The sequence below is a fragment of the Misgurnus anguillicaudatus genome, chromosome 3, assembly GCF_027580225.2.
Source record: "Misgurnus anguillicaudatus chromosome 3, ASM2758022v2, whole genome shotgun sequence".
NCBI classification, from domain to species: domain Eukaryota; kingdom Metazoa; phylum Chordata; class Actinopteri; order Cypriniformes; family Cobitidae; genus Misgurnus; species Misgurnus anguillicaudatus.
In genome coordinates, this window is record NC_073339.2 from 10,523,096 (window position 1) to 10,538,455 (window position 15,360).

The 15,360-nt window shown below is 34.2% G+C and overlaps 1 protein-coding gene across 1 annotated transcript in view; it reads right to left on the bottom strand.

The window, feature by feature from the left end:
- Positions 1 to 2,833: 2,833 nt before the first annotated feature.
- sorcs3a (sortilin related VPS10 domain containing receptor 3a) overlaps positions 2,834 to 15,360 on the bottom strand; it is a 314,187-nt gene continuing 301,660 nt past the window's right edge. The window contains exons 23-27 of the mRNA XM_055204570.2: positions 14,435 to 14,569; positions 11,695 to 11,794; positions 9,423 to 9,528; positions 5,632 to 5,792; positions 2,834 to 3,791 (exon numbers count right to left, since the gene is read on the bottom strand). Of these exons, the coding sequence (XP_055060545.1) occupies positions 3,733 to 3,791; positions 5,632 to 5,792; positions 9,423 to 9,528; positions 11,695 to 11,794; positions 14,435 to 14,569 (561 nt within the window). The 3' untranslated portion in view covers positions 2,834 to 3,732. The remainder of the gene's footprint in view (positions 3,792 to 5,631; positions 5,793 to 9,422; positions 9,529 to 11,694; positions 11,795 to 14,434; positions 14,570 to 15,360) is intronic.

The window sequence follows — 15,360 nt, forward strand, 5'->3', positions numbered from 1 at the left end:
ACGTCACAGGCTTGCCTACTCGGACATTTTTGCATGGCGAGCCGTGCATGCGGTTACAAAAATTGCACATCTCCACGTGAAATGAGGTCACCCATTGCACATGACCGCCCACTTTGCGTTGACATTATTTTTGCCACCTGCACCAACACGCCCATGCGGACGTGTCGAGTATAGACAAGGCTTAAGTTGGAGTCTTAACTGCCCTCAAATTTTGAGTTAATTTAACTTAAAAATATTAGTTAACTCAAAAAGTTGTGTAAAACACAAACGAAGCCCCTAAGGGGACATGGAGAAAAAAATAAATAAAGTTTAGTTTCGCCTGCGCACGTAAAACTAAACTTAAAAAAAATTCTGCACATGAAGGTTTCGCGCGAGCACATGAAACCAAACCTTAGATTTGTCCTACTCCAATGTCACCTTAGGGGCTCACCTACTTTTGAAACAACAAATCTTTTTTTCATACAGTACGTATATTATGAGGTGACATTCGTACGACCAAATTCGTAAATTTTTGTCTAATTTGCTTTCACCCCTGTAATGTTGGGGTTAGGGGTTTTCTTTTTTAATAATAGTAAGTTTTTGTATGATTCACTTCGTACAAATTTATACAAATTAGCAAACTCCTAAAATACGTATGAATTATCACGAGATCAGGCTGGACAGTTACAACTTAACCGTAAGCGTTATTAATTTCGTATGATGTTATTTTGACCATTGTCACTTATATTCTTATCTACTGCTATACATTTACATTCACAATGGAATCTAACACCATCTGCTTCTTCATCCTGTAAGTCATTGTTTTTATATTTCCTGTGAAAGAGGCAATCGACTCCAATACAAAAGTCAAATCTAACAGTACTAAAACACTGCTCTCTATAAGATCTGATCCGAGACAGAAATTTATATGGCAACATAGAAGCATATGCAACACGTCTTTACTAATTTCTTGTTCAATGAATGAATAAAAAACTATTTACAGCATTGGCCTTATTTACAGCAGACTGACGAATCAGCATTTGATTCGTAACGCCCTCTGTTTGAAACGTACCATATAGGAGGCTTGTTCATTGACGTCCCGTCTTCACGATTATATTTACAATATAAGCATATGCAAATGAAAATACACTCGCTGTATATACAGAAATTCAAATTTGAGACCTATTGAGAATATTGTACATTTCCCCAGAAGATGAGACACAATACTGGTTAAGAGAAAAAAATAAAAAGAAGCACTTTCGATCATAACCAGTTACCAGTTATAAATTACATTTCAATTATAAATGGCCAGATATTATGATGAATACATGTAATTACAAAAGGCATTCTTATTTGTAAGGCATTCACTGAAGCAAAATTATTCTGTAAGCCGTTTTATATACAAAAACATCATGGAATGCACATTCTGTAGCGTATATTCGAAGGAGCGTACGATAATTTACATTTATCTGAAAGTACGGTAGATTAAAGGTTACCGTTTTGCACTATTAGCCCTGACAGACAGATATCGCTGCATTTCATTCCATGAAAATGTTTGAATGTCTCGCAGTTTATGAACAAAGTCTGAGCTCCAAAAATAGTCTATACGAGATAGGACAGTTAGTTATATTCTTGCCCCCATAATATCATTTTATCACAGTGTTTTTGGAGAAATATTTCACATCTTGACTAAACTTCAAAGGGCTGCAAACTGCTGGCCCTTTTACATGTCAAATTTTGCTCCCTTGCTGTAGTTCAAGATATAACAAATAAATACTTTAAATGAGATGATCGGCTGAACATACTAAGACAAATAATACAAAATAAATATAGTCAATAAATGCATTCCTCACTGTGTTTGGTACACTGTAAAATTGCAGCATTTTTGCATATATTTTTATGTTTCTTTAACTTAACAAATTAAGTTAAGCAATTTGAACTTGTTTTTATAAGTTATGTCAACTCATTACAGGTTAAAACTTAAAACAGTAGGTTGAATTCACTTGCAAAACAAAGTTGATTTAAATTTAGCTGCATTTTTTACAATGTACCAGTTTTGGTAGAAACAAATGAAGAGCTCAGATCCAAAACTGCGTCTGACATGTTTTCTTGTTAGTAAGCATTTTTTCAGACTTAAAAGTAAGTTACCTGCACTGTAAAAAATTAACAGCATTTTTGTCAAATCAACACATATTTTTAAATTACTTTAACTCTTTCGCCGCCATTGACGAGTTACCTCGTCAACTAAGAGAAAAAAATGTGCATTAAAAACGTGTTCCTGATTCATTTTTTACATTAATCTACAATACCACGCTTACCCAATTTATGAAAAAATTGAAGCCAAAACGTTATTGACTAATTTTAAACTCTGTGTATGTTTTGATAATCGTTCTGAATATGATCTCTAACAAAATTCCTTCACAAAAATGCTATTATTTCAGCTTTTTGCTAAAAATTTTTTTAAAGAACAATATCCATATTTAAGAGTTAAAAATAAATATAAATAGGATGAAACTTTTTTCCCCGTTTTGTTTGTTTGAAAGCAGAGTGTTTGTTCTTTCATTTGATATATTTGTATGTTTATATATTTTTAGAAAAAAAATCCTGGAAGGCATTTTTTGAAACTTTTGTGAAAATCACAAAAAAATATGCTGGCGGGCAACTTTTCAAAAAATGGCTGGTGGGGAATGTGTTAACTCAAAATATTAAGTTTAACAATTTCAACTTGTTTTTATAAGTTATGTCAAATTTTTAAGCCAAAACTTAAAATAGTAGGTTGAATTGACTTGCAAAACCATGTTGTTTTAACTTTGTGATGCATTTTTTACAGTGTGGTTGCCTTCATTTTTTTAAAATTAAGTTAATTCAGCTTAGAATTATTAAACAACTAATATTGTAGTAAGTTGAATTAATAAAAAATTTAAGGCAACCAGGTAACCTACTTTTTTAAGTTAAACCAACAAATCTTTTTCTAAATTGTAATGAATTCTGCCTAAAAACTGGTATTTCTGAATGCCCTGAGCGCGGGATATGGCGCAAAGTTTTTGATGAACGTACTGTACATGTCAAGAGCATTTGGTTTATATCATTATCTAATTTTTGCACTGTATAAAGATATTTGTTGGTTTTAACTTTAAAAAAGTAAGTGTTAGTGATGCTTTAAAACTTAAAAAATATTAGTTGACTCAACATTTTTAGTAGGTCAACTAATATTTTAAGGTAGCATGAACACTTACTTTTTTAAGTTGAACAAATCTTTTTTTACAGTGTGAGAACATTTAGCGGATTTTGCATCTGAACTCTTCAAATAAACCATACTAAAAAAAACTTGGCATAACTAAGTTTTTTTGACCAAACAAAGTCACAAGCTCTCAACACTAACAAGTAAAAAAAAATCATAAAGCAAAAACCAAACAAAATGTAATTCTCAATAATTCCCAAAGGAAATATGCAAATTTAGCACCTAATACGTAAAATTTAAAAGGGACTAAATTTTCAGATTATCCTCAATCTCTAACTGTGCATGTTTTAATCATAACCAATGGCACGTAGTTAAGTGTATTCACATTTTCCTCACAGATCATTACAAATAAGACACTCATGCAAATCTGTTTAAATGAGCTCCTTAGAAAACTATTAACAATGAGTGTTTGGAAATTACAAAAAAGCAAAAAGGAAAACTGTCAACTTTTAAAATTGTGATACGTCTGTACACATAATTACATTGAACCTCTCTCTCTCCTCCAGACGGATTCAGACGCTCGTGCAGTTCGGAATCTCCCTTGTGCTTTCACAGGTGTTGATCACGGCCCCTGATCCCCAAAACACACAAACAAACACATTAGTCTTAAGTCAACACATCAAAAGTGACCCTATTTACATTCTTCAAGGAATTCTTCACATATAAATCATGCTATCCCAGATATACTGACTTCCTTTCTTTAGCCGAACACAGAAAAATAATGTTATGTTATCTTCTTATATGGTGCTCAACATGTTCAAACTCCAAAAAGCATATTAAATATTCAAATAATCCAAAAGTGGGTTAGTTAATGTCTTCTGAAGTGAAACAATACATTTGCAAGTGAAATCGATTGATTGAAGTTTATTTAGTGATCAATATCTCACGTGATCCTTGGAAATATAATAAACCGCCTTGAATTCAAATATGATAATAATTCAATAACGTTAAATCTCATTGGTCATTATAAAACATGTAAGGACAACTTGTCATGAAACAATGAGATTCAATGTTATCTAAAAGCTGACATATTTGAACTACAGTGCTAACCTGTATATTTACATACTGTACGTCACATATTTCACCATGTTGAGTCCCAATATAAGAATATAACATTAATATAAATTATTTATTAGTGTTCAGCACATACATCTGATAGCATAAGGGTGAGTAAATGATCAATGTACTGTATGTGCCTGCCTTAAATCACATTCTAATGTAACAAAATATATATTTTGAAACATAAAAGCCATTTTTACAGGCAAAGAGAAGCATTGCTGTGGTGTAATTTATTTTCTTTGTGCCACTGTATTTAACATAGTTATTTATCCCAGTGACCCAAATAAAATCCCAAGCCTTTTTCTCTTTTATGCGTTAATTAATGTTTCTTTGCTGTTAAATAGCACCAATTAAATATTAATTTGTGGTTATTAAGCAATTACATGATCACAGATGCATCCGCTGGGGAAACCGCTATACTTGGGCTCATTGTATATACTTCTTATTAGCATCATTTGTCAGATTATACACTGAACTTGATCTGATTTCTCAACTGTTTTTACGTAAAAATTAGGAAAGCGTTACAATTGTACTGACAGATAAGCTTGCCACAACAATAATGTCCAAAACAAAAACTTTATACTGTAACAAACAGGCTTGTGATATTAATATATGCTAATATATTTATTTACCTATTCACCTTTTCCTTCATATTTATTACAGGAAAAGATTAGTAAAACTAAACCATGAAGATATTTTCATAGTAGGAAAGCAAAAATACTATGGAAATCAATTGTGCTCAAAAACAGTTTGCTTCCAAAATCTTACTTTGTGTGGAACAAAGACATTTACAGGTCTGTAAAAACTTGAGGGTGCACTGAAAAAAAAATATTCATTCAATTTACTCAATTTTTTAAGGTAAGTGGTCGCAATCAATTTATTTAAGCTACATTTAAAAAAAGAAAGAAAAAAATTGAGTAAATTGAATAAATAATTTTTTTCGTGCAGTAAATGATTACAGAATTTTCATTTTTGGGTAAACTACCTCTTTAAGTAGTTAAAAAAAATAAAAAAAGTACAGCACAGCATTGACATGTACGGAGGCCCTAAGAGGACATGGAGCAAAAATTAAATAAAGTTTAGTTTTGCGTGCTCACGTGAAACTATCACGTGCTAACGTGAAACAATCGCGTGCGCACATGAAACTACAGAGTTTAGTTTCGCGTGCTCAGGTGAAAGTTTCACGTGAGCACGCAAAACTAAACTTAAAAAAAATTCTGCTCATGAAGGTTTCGCGTGAGCACATGAAAGTTTCAAGTGAGCACATGAAACTAAACTTTAGATTTTTTCTTTACTCCAATGTCGCCTTAGGGGCTCGGTAGACACGAGATATTCAAAGAGGGTATACTGACGTTTGGCACGGGCCTCCAGCTCTTTCTCCATCAGCTCTTTCTGGCTGGAGAACTCGCTTAGGGTGATTTTGGGCGTGGTGTCATTTTGGCCCACCGTACTGATCATCTCCTGCTCTTTCTCGTGGTTCACCTCCGCATAAATGTTAATCCAGGGGATTTTTCTGCACAGGTGAGAAGGAAAGTGTTGTTTTAAAGGGTGTTATTTTACTACTAAACACACACTGTAAAAAGTTAGATCTACTTAAACAAATGACTTTAATTGGTAACACTTAAAAAAATTAGTTTTGTCAACTTCATTTTTCACTTTAAGTAAGAAAACTGAAGGTGAAAAAAGTGTTTAAAAATACGAAATTGGAAACACCTAAAAAATTGTAAGCTTTTTCTAATTACATTTTTACTTAAAACTTTTTATTTAACTTTTTACTTAAATGTGCAGTGTGTAAATTTTAGCGGCATCTAGTGACGAGGTTGCGAATTTCAACCAATGGCTTAGTCCACTGCTCATCCCTTGCTTTTAAAACACATAGAGAAGCTGCCACCGGACAAATATGTCATCTTCAGAGACAACCTAGTAAAAAAATGTCAGTTAAGGGCTTTTGTAGAAAAATGGCGGCACAAAATTGCGACTTCCATGTAAGGGGACCCTCGGTGTATGTAGATAAAAAGGTCTCGTTCTAAGATAATAAACACATAACGGTTCATTATGAAAGGTCTTTATACACCCCTGATAATATAGGTTTGTATATTATTTTGCATTTCTTTCAAGAGATCCTTCTAAAAATTACACACTGCATCTTTAAAGTGAGAAAATTTAAAGACAGGGTGCATGATTTTTAAAAAGTCAGAGTCGAGTAGAGTACCAAAACACAATTGTTGCCAATCAACAGTAAGGTGCGTGTCTTCTTACCGACATCATTGCCTGGGTTGTGTATGTGTGGGGCGGGTCTATCAAAAGAAGGTCCAGATTCTATTGGGGTAGGGGTGTGTTTGTTTAGGTTATTTCAAATGTCAACATTGGCTTTCAGAGATCATGCACCCTGCCTTTAAGTTGAAAAAAATATATGTTCAGGTGTTACCAATTGAAGTCATTTTTTAAGTTAATCCAACTTTCACTTTTCACACGCATGAACACACATGGTTCACGTGACGCAACAAACACATATTTTAAAATGATGAGCAACACACACGACACTCCGACCACATATTTTAAATTTGCACCCATCGGAAGAGAAGTCATCGACCCTGACGCTTTAATTTAGCAAGCATTCATATAAACACTCAATCCAATTTTAATACAGAAGTCACAATAATGTCATATCAAATGAACAAAATGAATAAAAAATTTTAAGTGTGTGCCCACGACAGCAGGAAATTGACATAATGCGCAGTGTGTACAACACAAGGCAATAGAAGTGCACAACATGGCATCTTGTTAAACTGCGTGTGTGTGTACATGCAAAACAGTTATTAAATACTGTGTGACTCCAATCACAATCCTTTCTTGTGTTCCCGAAATAATTACAATGATAATTGCTGAGCATGTTTAATATTTTCCAAAGCAGAAGTTGCTATTAGCGGCTCTGGCGTGTAACCAGACAATCAGAGATAGCTAAAAGCAAAACACATCCACCACTCGTCTTGATAACGTTATGGGACAACCGGAACAAATTACGGAGATGTTTGTGTAATTCCCCAAAATGTCATGGTATTACTATCGAGCAAAAAACAACCGTGATTGTCATCTTCCAAGCTCGCTTTATGTTATACTGTACAAAGCCGAATAATTGTTTTGAACATCTTCACTTTATTTTAAATTACTGTTAATTTTGCAAGTTAATTGCTTTGTTTTTCCAAGTGTGACTTTCCATAAATATGCTTCTTTTTAAATAACTTGTGCAAAAAAAGACAAATTACATCTATTATTAATGACTGTTTCAACATTTCTCCTAGTCTTTTCCATTTAAATTATTTTGAGACAAAATAAATTATTCAAAGCGTTACAAAACAGTTTTCCACCGGAGGAACCACAGCTGCATATTAAACAATTCTGTGCTATTTTCTTCCCATTCACAGTCGTATCCTGTGGAAGGTATTTTTGGACTTTTTTAAATTAATTAATTAAATTATAAAATAATAAATTAAATTATAAAATAATAAATTAAATTATAAAATAAAAAATAAAATCACAAAATATGTCCCAAATTTGAAAATGAAATGCTAAAATAAAAATTAAAACATTATATTAAATTATAGCATTTTCATTTTTAACGTGATGAAGCATCATTCCAGCCAAATTGAAAAATTCAATTAAATTGATGATTTGACATTTCATTTTCAATATAATCTTGAGTCAAGACTGACAATATTAAAATAAAAAAGGCAAGCTTGAAAAGGAATCTGTAAATACATTTTTAAAAGGCTTTTTATTCATGCCCAAGCAATAATAGGGACAAAATTAAAATGTAAAGTTCAGTTTTAATTTTATGTTCTGTTTTTCTTTTTCACTTTCGTGTTCATTTTTATTTTCAACTTGTATGCAAATTCAATATTAATCGTTGGCCAGTACAATCGACACAGTAGCCTATCTGTACAGATGTGAAGCTAAGATTCATCCAAACAGTCGCTAAGTTGGCAACACTGCTTCAGCCAATCCAATTTTTTTAAGCAAGTAAGCCCCACCCACTGATTAATATTGAATTTGCATACAAGTTGAAATTTTTTTATTTTATAATTTAATTAATTAATTTATAATTTAATTAATTAATTAAAAAAGTCCAAAAATACCTTCCATAGTATCCAAACCAAAAAAAGGTAAAAATAGCACGCTCAAAAAACCTCAAAGAAAGTCGTACCTGGTCACGACCAAACATATTTTACTTTCCTTCTTTATATTAAGCTTAAAACGTCAGGAACTATGAAGCGCTTGGTGACTCTGTATGACTCATAGTCATAGTAAAAGGTATCTGGGTGATTCTTGCGAAATTAAACTTATAAGGTGTCATGAAACATTTTGATAAATGCAAAGTAAGAGTATCAAAATAAGAAGCATACAGTTACAAACATCTCTTCATGTACTATTTGGCACATGATTTCAAAAGATCTAATACAAACATATTGTGTTGTTTTTTCCACATTTAAGGGGAAAATTTTCATTACCGCAACGTGTCCATGACTGGATTTGGGTTCTTTGACATGGAAATATTTATAATTAAAAAATCTAAAAAATAAAAAGATTCAGTGCATGTTATACTATAAACATTTACAGTAAAGAAACATGTGGTATTTGGTGATCATTGGTATATGTAGAGACAATAATAAGACAAGAAAATTTTCTCATCCTCCGCAACAATTTTCAATCATTGTTTAAGCCCCCAAGAAACTAAAATTAAAAAAAATAGTTGGAAGGGACATAATTGACTGTGACACTTAAGATGGCTTCCAGGTAAGCAGTTCTTACTTTTTCTCTCCAGATAAAAGTTACAATTTTGTTTGTCATAGTACCTAGACAACTTTTAAGTTCTCATTACCAAAACGTGAATAAATGCATATACTTAATGTAATATCATGTTGCGGTAATGATAATTTTTGATAATGATAATCTAAAAAATGTAAATAATTTTATGGACATTTTTTATAAATCTTCTAAAAATAATTGCTATAGTAAGTTCAGACCTTAATCTTATATGTGCACAAAAAAGCCTTTTAAAAAAATCCAATGGTGGACACCTTCTAAGTCTGGATTCTGTATGAATCACCCATCTGTGATGTGTGATGTCTTTGCACGGATTTACCTCTTAAATTTGTAGATGAGAAATACAGCTAACCCCAAAAACACCACGGATAATAGCATCAGCATCGCCGAACTGCTGTGTCTTGGGATGGAGTCAACTAGTGGAGCTAATACACAGAGAGAGAGAGAGAGAGAGAGAGAGAGAGAGAGAGAGAGAGAGAGAGAGAGAGAGAGAGATTCAATATCTCCTTTTGCAGCTTAATAAACAGTCTATAAGCAAGCCATTCAGAGGTCGATTTACCAGACAAATGTACACTCTGTTGTTTTGAGCATGCGTCCCCATAAAATAAAAATTATTCTCTTTTTTTAATGAAATATTGCAGTGTTTATTATATACAATTTATTCGTTTTTTTATTTCATGTGCCGTTATAAACTTTAATTAAAATCTGAAAATTGTGGCAATCCTTCTCTGACGATGTCAGCTAGATGGCTTGGGTGGATCATCTGTTAACCCCGCCCCCTCTGACTCTCAGTGCGAGTCAGTTCCATTTCTTAATGAAACGCCTACTTTTCTATATCCAATCAATTCACAGTGGAAAACACAAGCCAAGTCCACTATTTTCCTTGTGTTATTCCCTTTAACTCATAAATACATTGCGACTTAAACCAATTGTGTGACTTTCCCTCTATATGTTTTAGAAGAGTTCCACTTCAATAAAAATGTCTGCCATATGTAAAAATGTGCATCCAAGACCTCGTTAAAGTGATTTTAATGATGCCAACATCTCATCTTATATGCTTGCATCTGTTTAAATCTCCCGTGACATCATTTGCTAGAGATTCCGTTCAGCGCTCTCCAAGGGACTTTTGCCAAATGTTGGCAGCCCTCGAAAATCATTCACGGGAGCCTTAAACCCTCTGGCTACATATTTCCTTCTGTGACGATCCTGTTGAAAGGAATCCCCACGAGTCCTTTGACCTTTTCCGGGAACATCTTGAAAGCTTTCTGGACCTTTTGCTATCAAATAAATGGGAAGGAATCTGATGCGACTCGGCCAGGGAGACAGCCTGCTTCACTGTTAATGTGCACTGTGGGTAAAAGCATAGGCTGTCACATGATGAAAAACTTTACTCTGTTCTAGTTACCGCTATTATCACCGCATGCAAGCCATTAGTAACCCCTACCATGAGGCTGAAAATACATAGCAACCAGTGCTACTGAAAAACTTTTATTGTACATAATGGCACATGAACCAAAGAAACTGTGCCACATGGTGATCTATAAGATATTGATTTTTTAACGTTAAGTAAAGATAAAATCAGACGAGCTGCAGGAGTCAATGCTACTAAACACTTCAATCTGGACTTTATAACACTTTTTATGATTTATTAATGCACAGTGTCCAGTTTTTAGATAGTAAAGGACTTTTTGAAACGATGATTTCTTGGAGTAGTTTTAAAAATCAAGAACCACTTTTAAGAAAGAACTGGTTTTTGATTCATAAATAGGCCAAATTAACACAGTCGACTACAAAACCAAAATCATTTTCTTGACACGCCGTGATTGCGTGTAAGCAATTATCCAATTTTCTTACACATCTCTGATGGGGCATAAAAGTGCAAAACTCTCAACAATAAATAATGCTGAAACACCTTCCCGGTCTTTGGAAAGCAATCATCATAATTACCCAGAAGAATCTGAGGAACAATAAACATCACCTAACAGGGTCCGTTGAGGAAGATCAACCGAAATAAACCTTTTCAAATAAATCAAGTGTAAGCAGACGTGTGCAACGGATGTCTTCTATTTATTTTTAGGATTGAAAACTTAAAACAGGTGTAAAATATATCACTTAAGTCAATAAGGGGGCAGTCGTGGCCTAGTCAGGCTTAAAAAGTTGTCGGTTTGATTTCCAAGACCACCATTTGAGGTGTCCTTGAGCAAGGCACATTTCCCCCAATTGCTCCCCGGATGCTGCAGTGTTAGCTACTGCTCCAGATGTACTGTATGTGTGTTCACTACTATTGCGATGGGTTAAATGCAAGTTGTCACTGGGATGGTACCTTACCGATAAAAAGTGTACCATTTTGGTACAGATACATACCAGTATGCACCTCTTAGGTACCATTGTGTACCTTAGAGGCACCAATATGCACCTTTTATGTACAAAAGTGTACTTTTTGAAAAGGTACTGCATCAGTGACAACTTTTGTACCTTCTTGCACCGTTTTGTGCAACAAGGTGTGTAGTGACACACATTCCAGATATGGGTTAGAGTACTGTATATTTCCCATCAAGTCATCTTTTCATTGTAATATGGCTTTTTCTTACCTAAAGTTAATTGTGTGACATAAACGATGACCCGAGAGCCGGTCTTCAGTTCGAACTCCACCGAAATCTGATTCAATGCATTGACCAGGACTTCTGATAACTAGTAAGAGAAGACATCATTTAGGTTAAATACAGATCAGATATTTGCAATTTCTGGAAAAAAAAGTGGCACGATGTACCTACACTGTAAAAATTACTTTGCTGCCTTAAAATTTTTTGTTAAATCAACTCAGATTTGCAAGTCATGTCAACAGAGATGAGTTGTCACAAATATAGTTGAGAAAAGTCAACTTAATTTTATAAGTTATAACAACTCACCTGTAGTTATAACAACTCATCTCTAGTCAAGATAAATAATAGTAAGTTGAAATGACTTGTGAATCCGAGTTGATTCGACGGGAAGTTTTGGGGCGGCAAAGTATTTTTTACAGTGTATAAGTAAATCTATGAGAATTATTTGGTATCTACTTTTGATATACTGTATGTGAAACCCACCATATTTGTGATTGTCTATATATATATATATATACACTTACAGGTATGAATTTAAGAAAAAAATTATTTAAGTATATTTTTATTTATAATATAAAATATATCAATATATATAAATTTACATGTAAATGTTTCTTAAATACAATATATATATGTATATGTATATGCTAACACTTTAAAAGAGTCACATATATATATATATATATATATATATATATATATATATATATATATACAGGGTGCGATTTGTGAAAAAAACAGAGGGGGGGATGTTTTCATAGGCGTCGATTTCGGCGACGGTGGGTACCCACCATATTTTGTCATGAGTCATTTTGTACCCACCATTAGTTTTAACTTTTTTGATTGTTTTCAGTGGTTATGAAGAGCAATATGAGAGAGAAATTTGGTAATTATTGTCCGACCTAAACAAAAATCCATTATAATATTATTATTTTTTAAAATATTTTTCTAATTTAAATATTTCTAATATTCAGAAATGCGCTCTCCGCTCACGAGCTCTGATCGGAACAAACCCGAACCTCACTGTCTGCTGAACTTGCGCAGAAACATAAAAATATAACCAGCTTTTCAAAATAGTTTTAAAACTAAAGATTTATACTATTTTAGCACAAATTATGAGCTTATTGACAATTTTTTATAATTCTTGACATAATGCGTCTCTGTCCACAGCACATTTCAAAACATTTTAATTCATAAAATAAATCATGAGAACATGAACTCATCACTGCATTTGCAGGAATTGTAAAATCTTTTTTCTTATTAACTCATGAAGCAGCCTAACGCAATATTTTTACTGTAATAGCTTTTTTTTCCCCACACATATGAACTGTGATCATGCACAACGAAAAAACACGCAAAAATTAAATCTTGAATGGCAAAACTATATGGCACAATGTAGTGTCAACTTAAACATAAATATGAACAATGTATTGATTGCAAAGTTAAACCATTACAGTAGAAACCGTTTTAATGCTGCTTTTAAAGTAATAACATTAACTTTACACCGCGATGCTTTACAGTGATTTACAGTGAAATTATAGAAAAGTCAGATGCATTATGTGTTAGTCACTTAGCCTCATTTGCGCAAACTGGACGTGCCCGCGCCTCGCTAAACGCCTCATCGGCATTTATCATGTGTGTAACTTCTGCCATTCTCAATGGTGTGACTGGGACACTAACTCTGCTTGTCATCATAAACAGATAATCAGATTGTGATCTTTATTCCCGCTTTATTAATATGCGGCTGAATACCGGTATGCTGCATTTCATCTTTTCGACACACAGCTCCATAACCATCTCGCAAGTGTTGATAGGCTATTACTCGTGAGATGTAACCTGGTCTGTAACCAATCAGATAGCGCCGTGGGCGGGACATTGATCAAGTCTTCAGAGTGGTGAATACAGAGATGCTGCGCGGCAGCTGTATCAGAGCCAGCCAAAGTAGCGCATTTTAAAACAAAATTGACTTTAATCAAACCACGGATCCGTGATAAGTTTTGTGATCCGTCTCGCCACTAGTGTAGTAGCACTGATCACTTTGAGAGGGGGATAAATTTATCCCCACCGGGGATAAAAATAATTAAGCAGAGGCAGGGATACATTGACCAGAAAGGGGGAAATCCCACGCATCCCCCCCGGCAAATCGCACCCTGTATATATATATAATTACACAGTGCACACACATATATGCAAAAAACTTATTTTGTATGCAATTAATTGCAATTAATGTTTTGACAGCCCTAAAATAAATATAACCTTGATATCTTTATTGACAAAGTAAGGTCATATCAAAGATTGAGATCAATGTAAAGTCACATAAATAGTTTGATAAATAGTTAAAAATATAGTTTTGTAAAATAGTAAAGATATATACTGCAGTAAATAGTAACCAGTACAGTACAGTCCCCATTTTAAAACCTCCTTGTCCTTGCCATGTAATTCCAATTAGGTACCGGTCCTTTCGACATTACCGCCACAGAACCAACTATGCCTTTAGGGGGAAAGAAAATTGGTGTAAACCACTGTAAAAATGTCGTACGATCCCCTTGAGAATATTTCTGACATAGCGTCTCCTTTTTAGTGACAATTACTTTCAATGCAGCCCCAGGCAGAGGCTGCTCTATACTTCAAATCGAGGTCCATCTTTCTCAATCACATTTCAACCTTCACCGTTAATAGGCAACAGTGAAATTTGCATCTTATCAGAATAGCCAGTTATTCATCTGACCTGCTCCAGATGCTCTTCACTCCTTTTCCTGCCGTCTGATTGGTTCCTGGGAGGAAGCAGGAAGAGCTCGGCGGCAGTCGGAATTCCGGGAAACACGGCGACCAGAAGCTGGTCTTCTGGAATATCTGGCGCGACCTAATCGTCAGAGGATGAAATGCGGTCAGAGTTTGTACAGTAATGGGACGTACACACCAAATGCGAAATCAACTATTTGCGCGAGTAGATTGCATACAAAGTCAATGCAAAGATACGATAAGACGCAAACTCGATGCAAATGATGCAAATTGCAGCAAAAACACTCGCTATTCGCCTCAATTGCGTCTTCGCACAGGTTGAAAATATTAAATCCGTCGAGTAAATCTAGAGTGAGGAATGCGATGCTTCATGTTTGGTGTGTATGCACATTGGTTAAAATGTTATGTGTAAATAAGGCTCATAGGTTTTGGAAAATGATCAAACCTGTGCATTATGTATGTATGCACACACAGAACATCTAAAAACCTAATTCGATATATTTGGTAGAGACCTACTACAAAAGCTCAAAGGTCCCAACATTACTGTCTACCACAGAACCGATAAAATTAAGGCCACCATGTATTGTCCCAGAGACACCCATTAAAGTCTATCTGCCTCATAAAGAAGAAATTATCCAAGATCCAAGGTAAATAATCTGATAGTGCTCGATTGTTTATAAACCTCAGCCTCAGGACTCGATACCCCCTAAGCAAAATTTACATCAAGCTCAGCGGCCAGAACCAAGCCAGCCTTAAAAATCAATACTAGGAGTGTAAGTTTGTCCTCGTTACTACAATATTGAAGTGGTAACCCCTGGGGCTCATTGAAAGATTCAGCCTATGTGATATTCCTAATGATTAATGGACGTCTCCACCCTCCAGCCGTTATTTTTATTCGGCTTAACGTTAGTT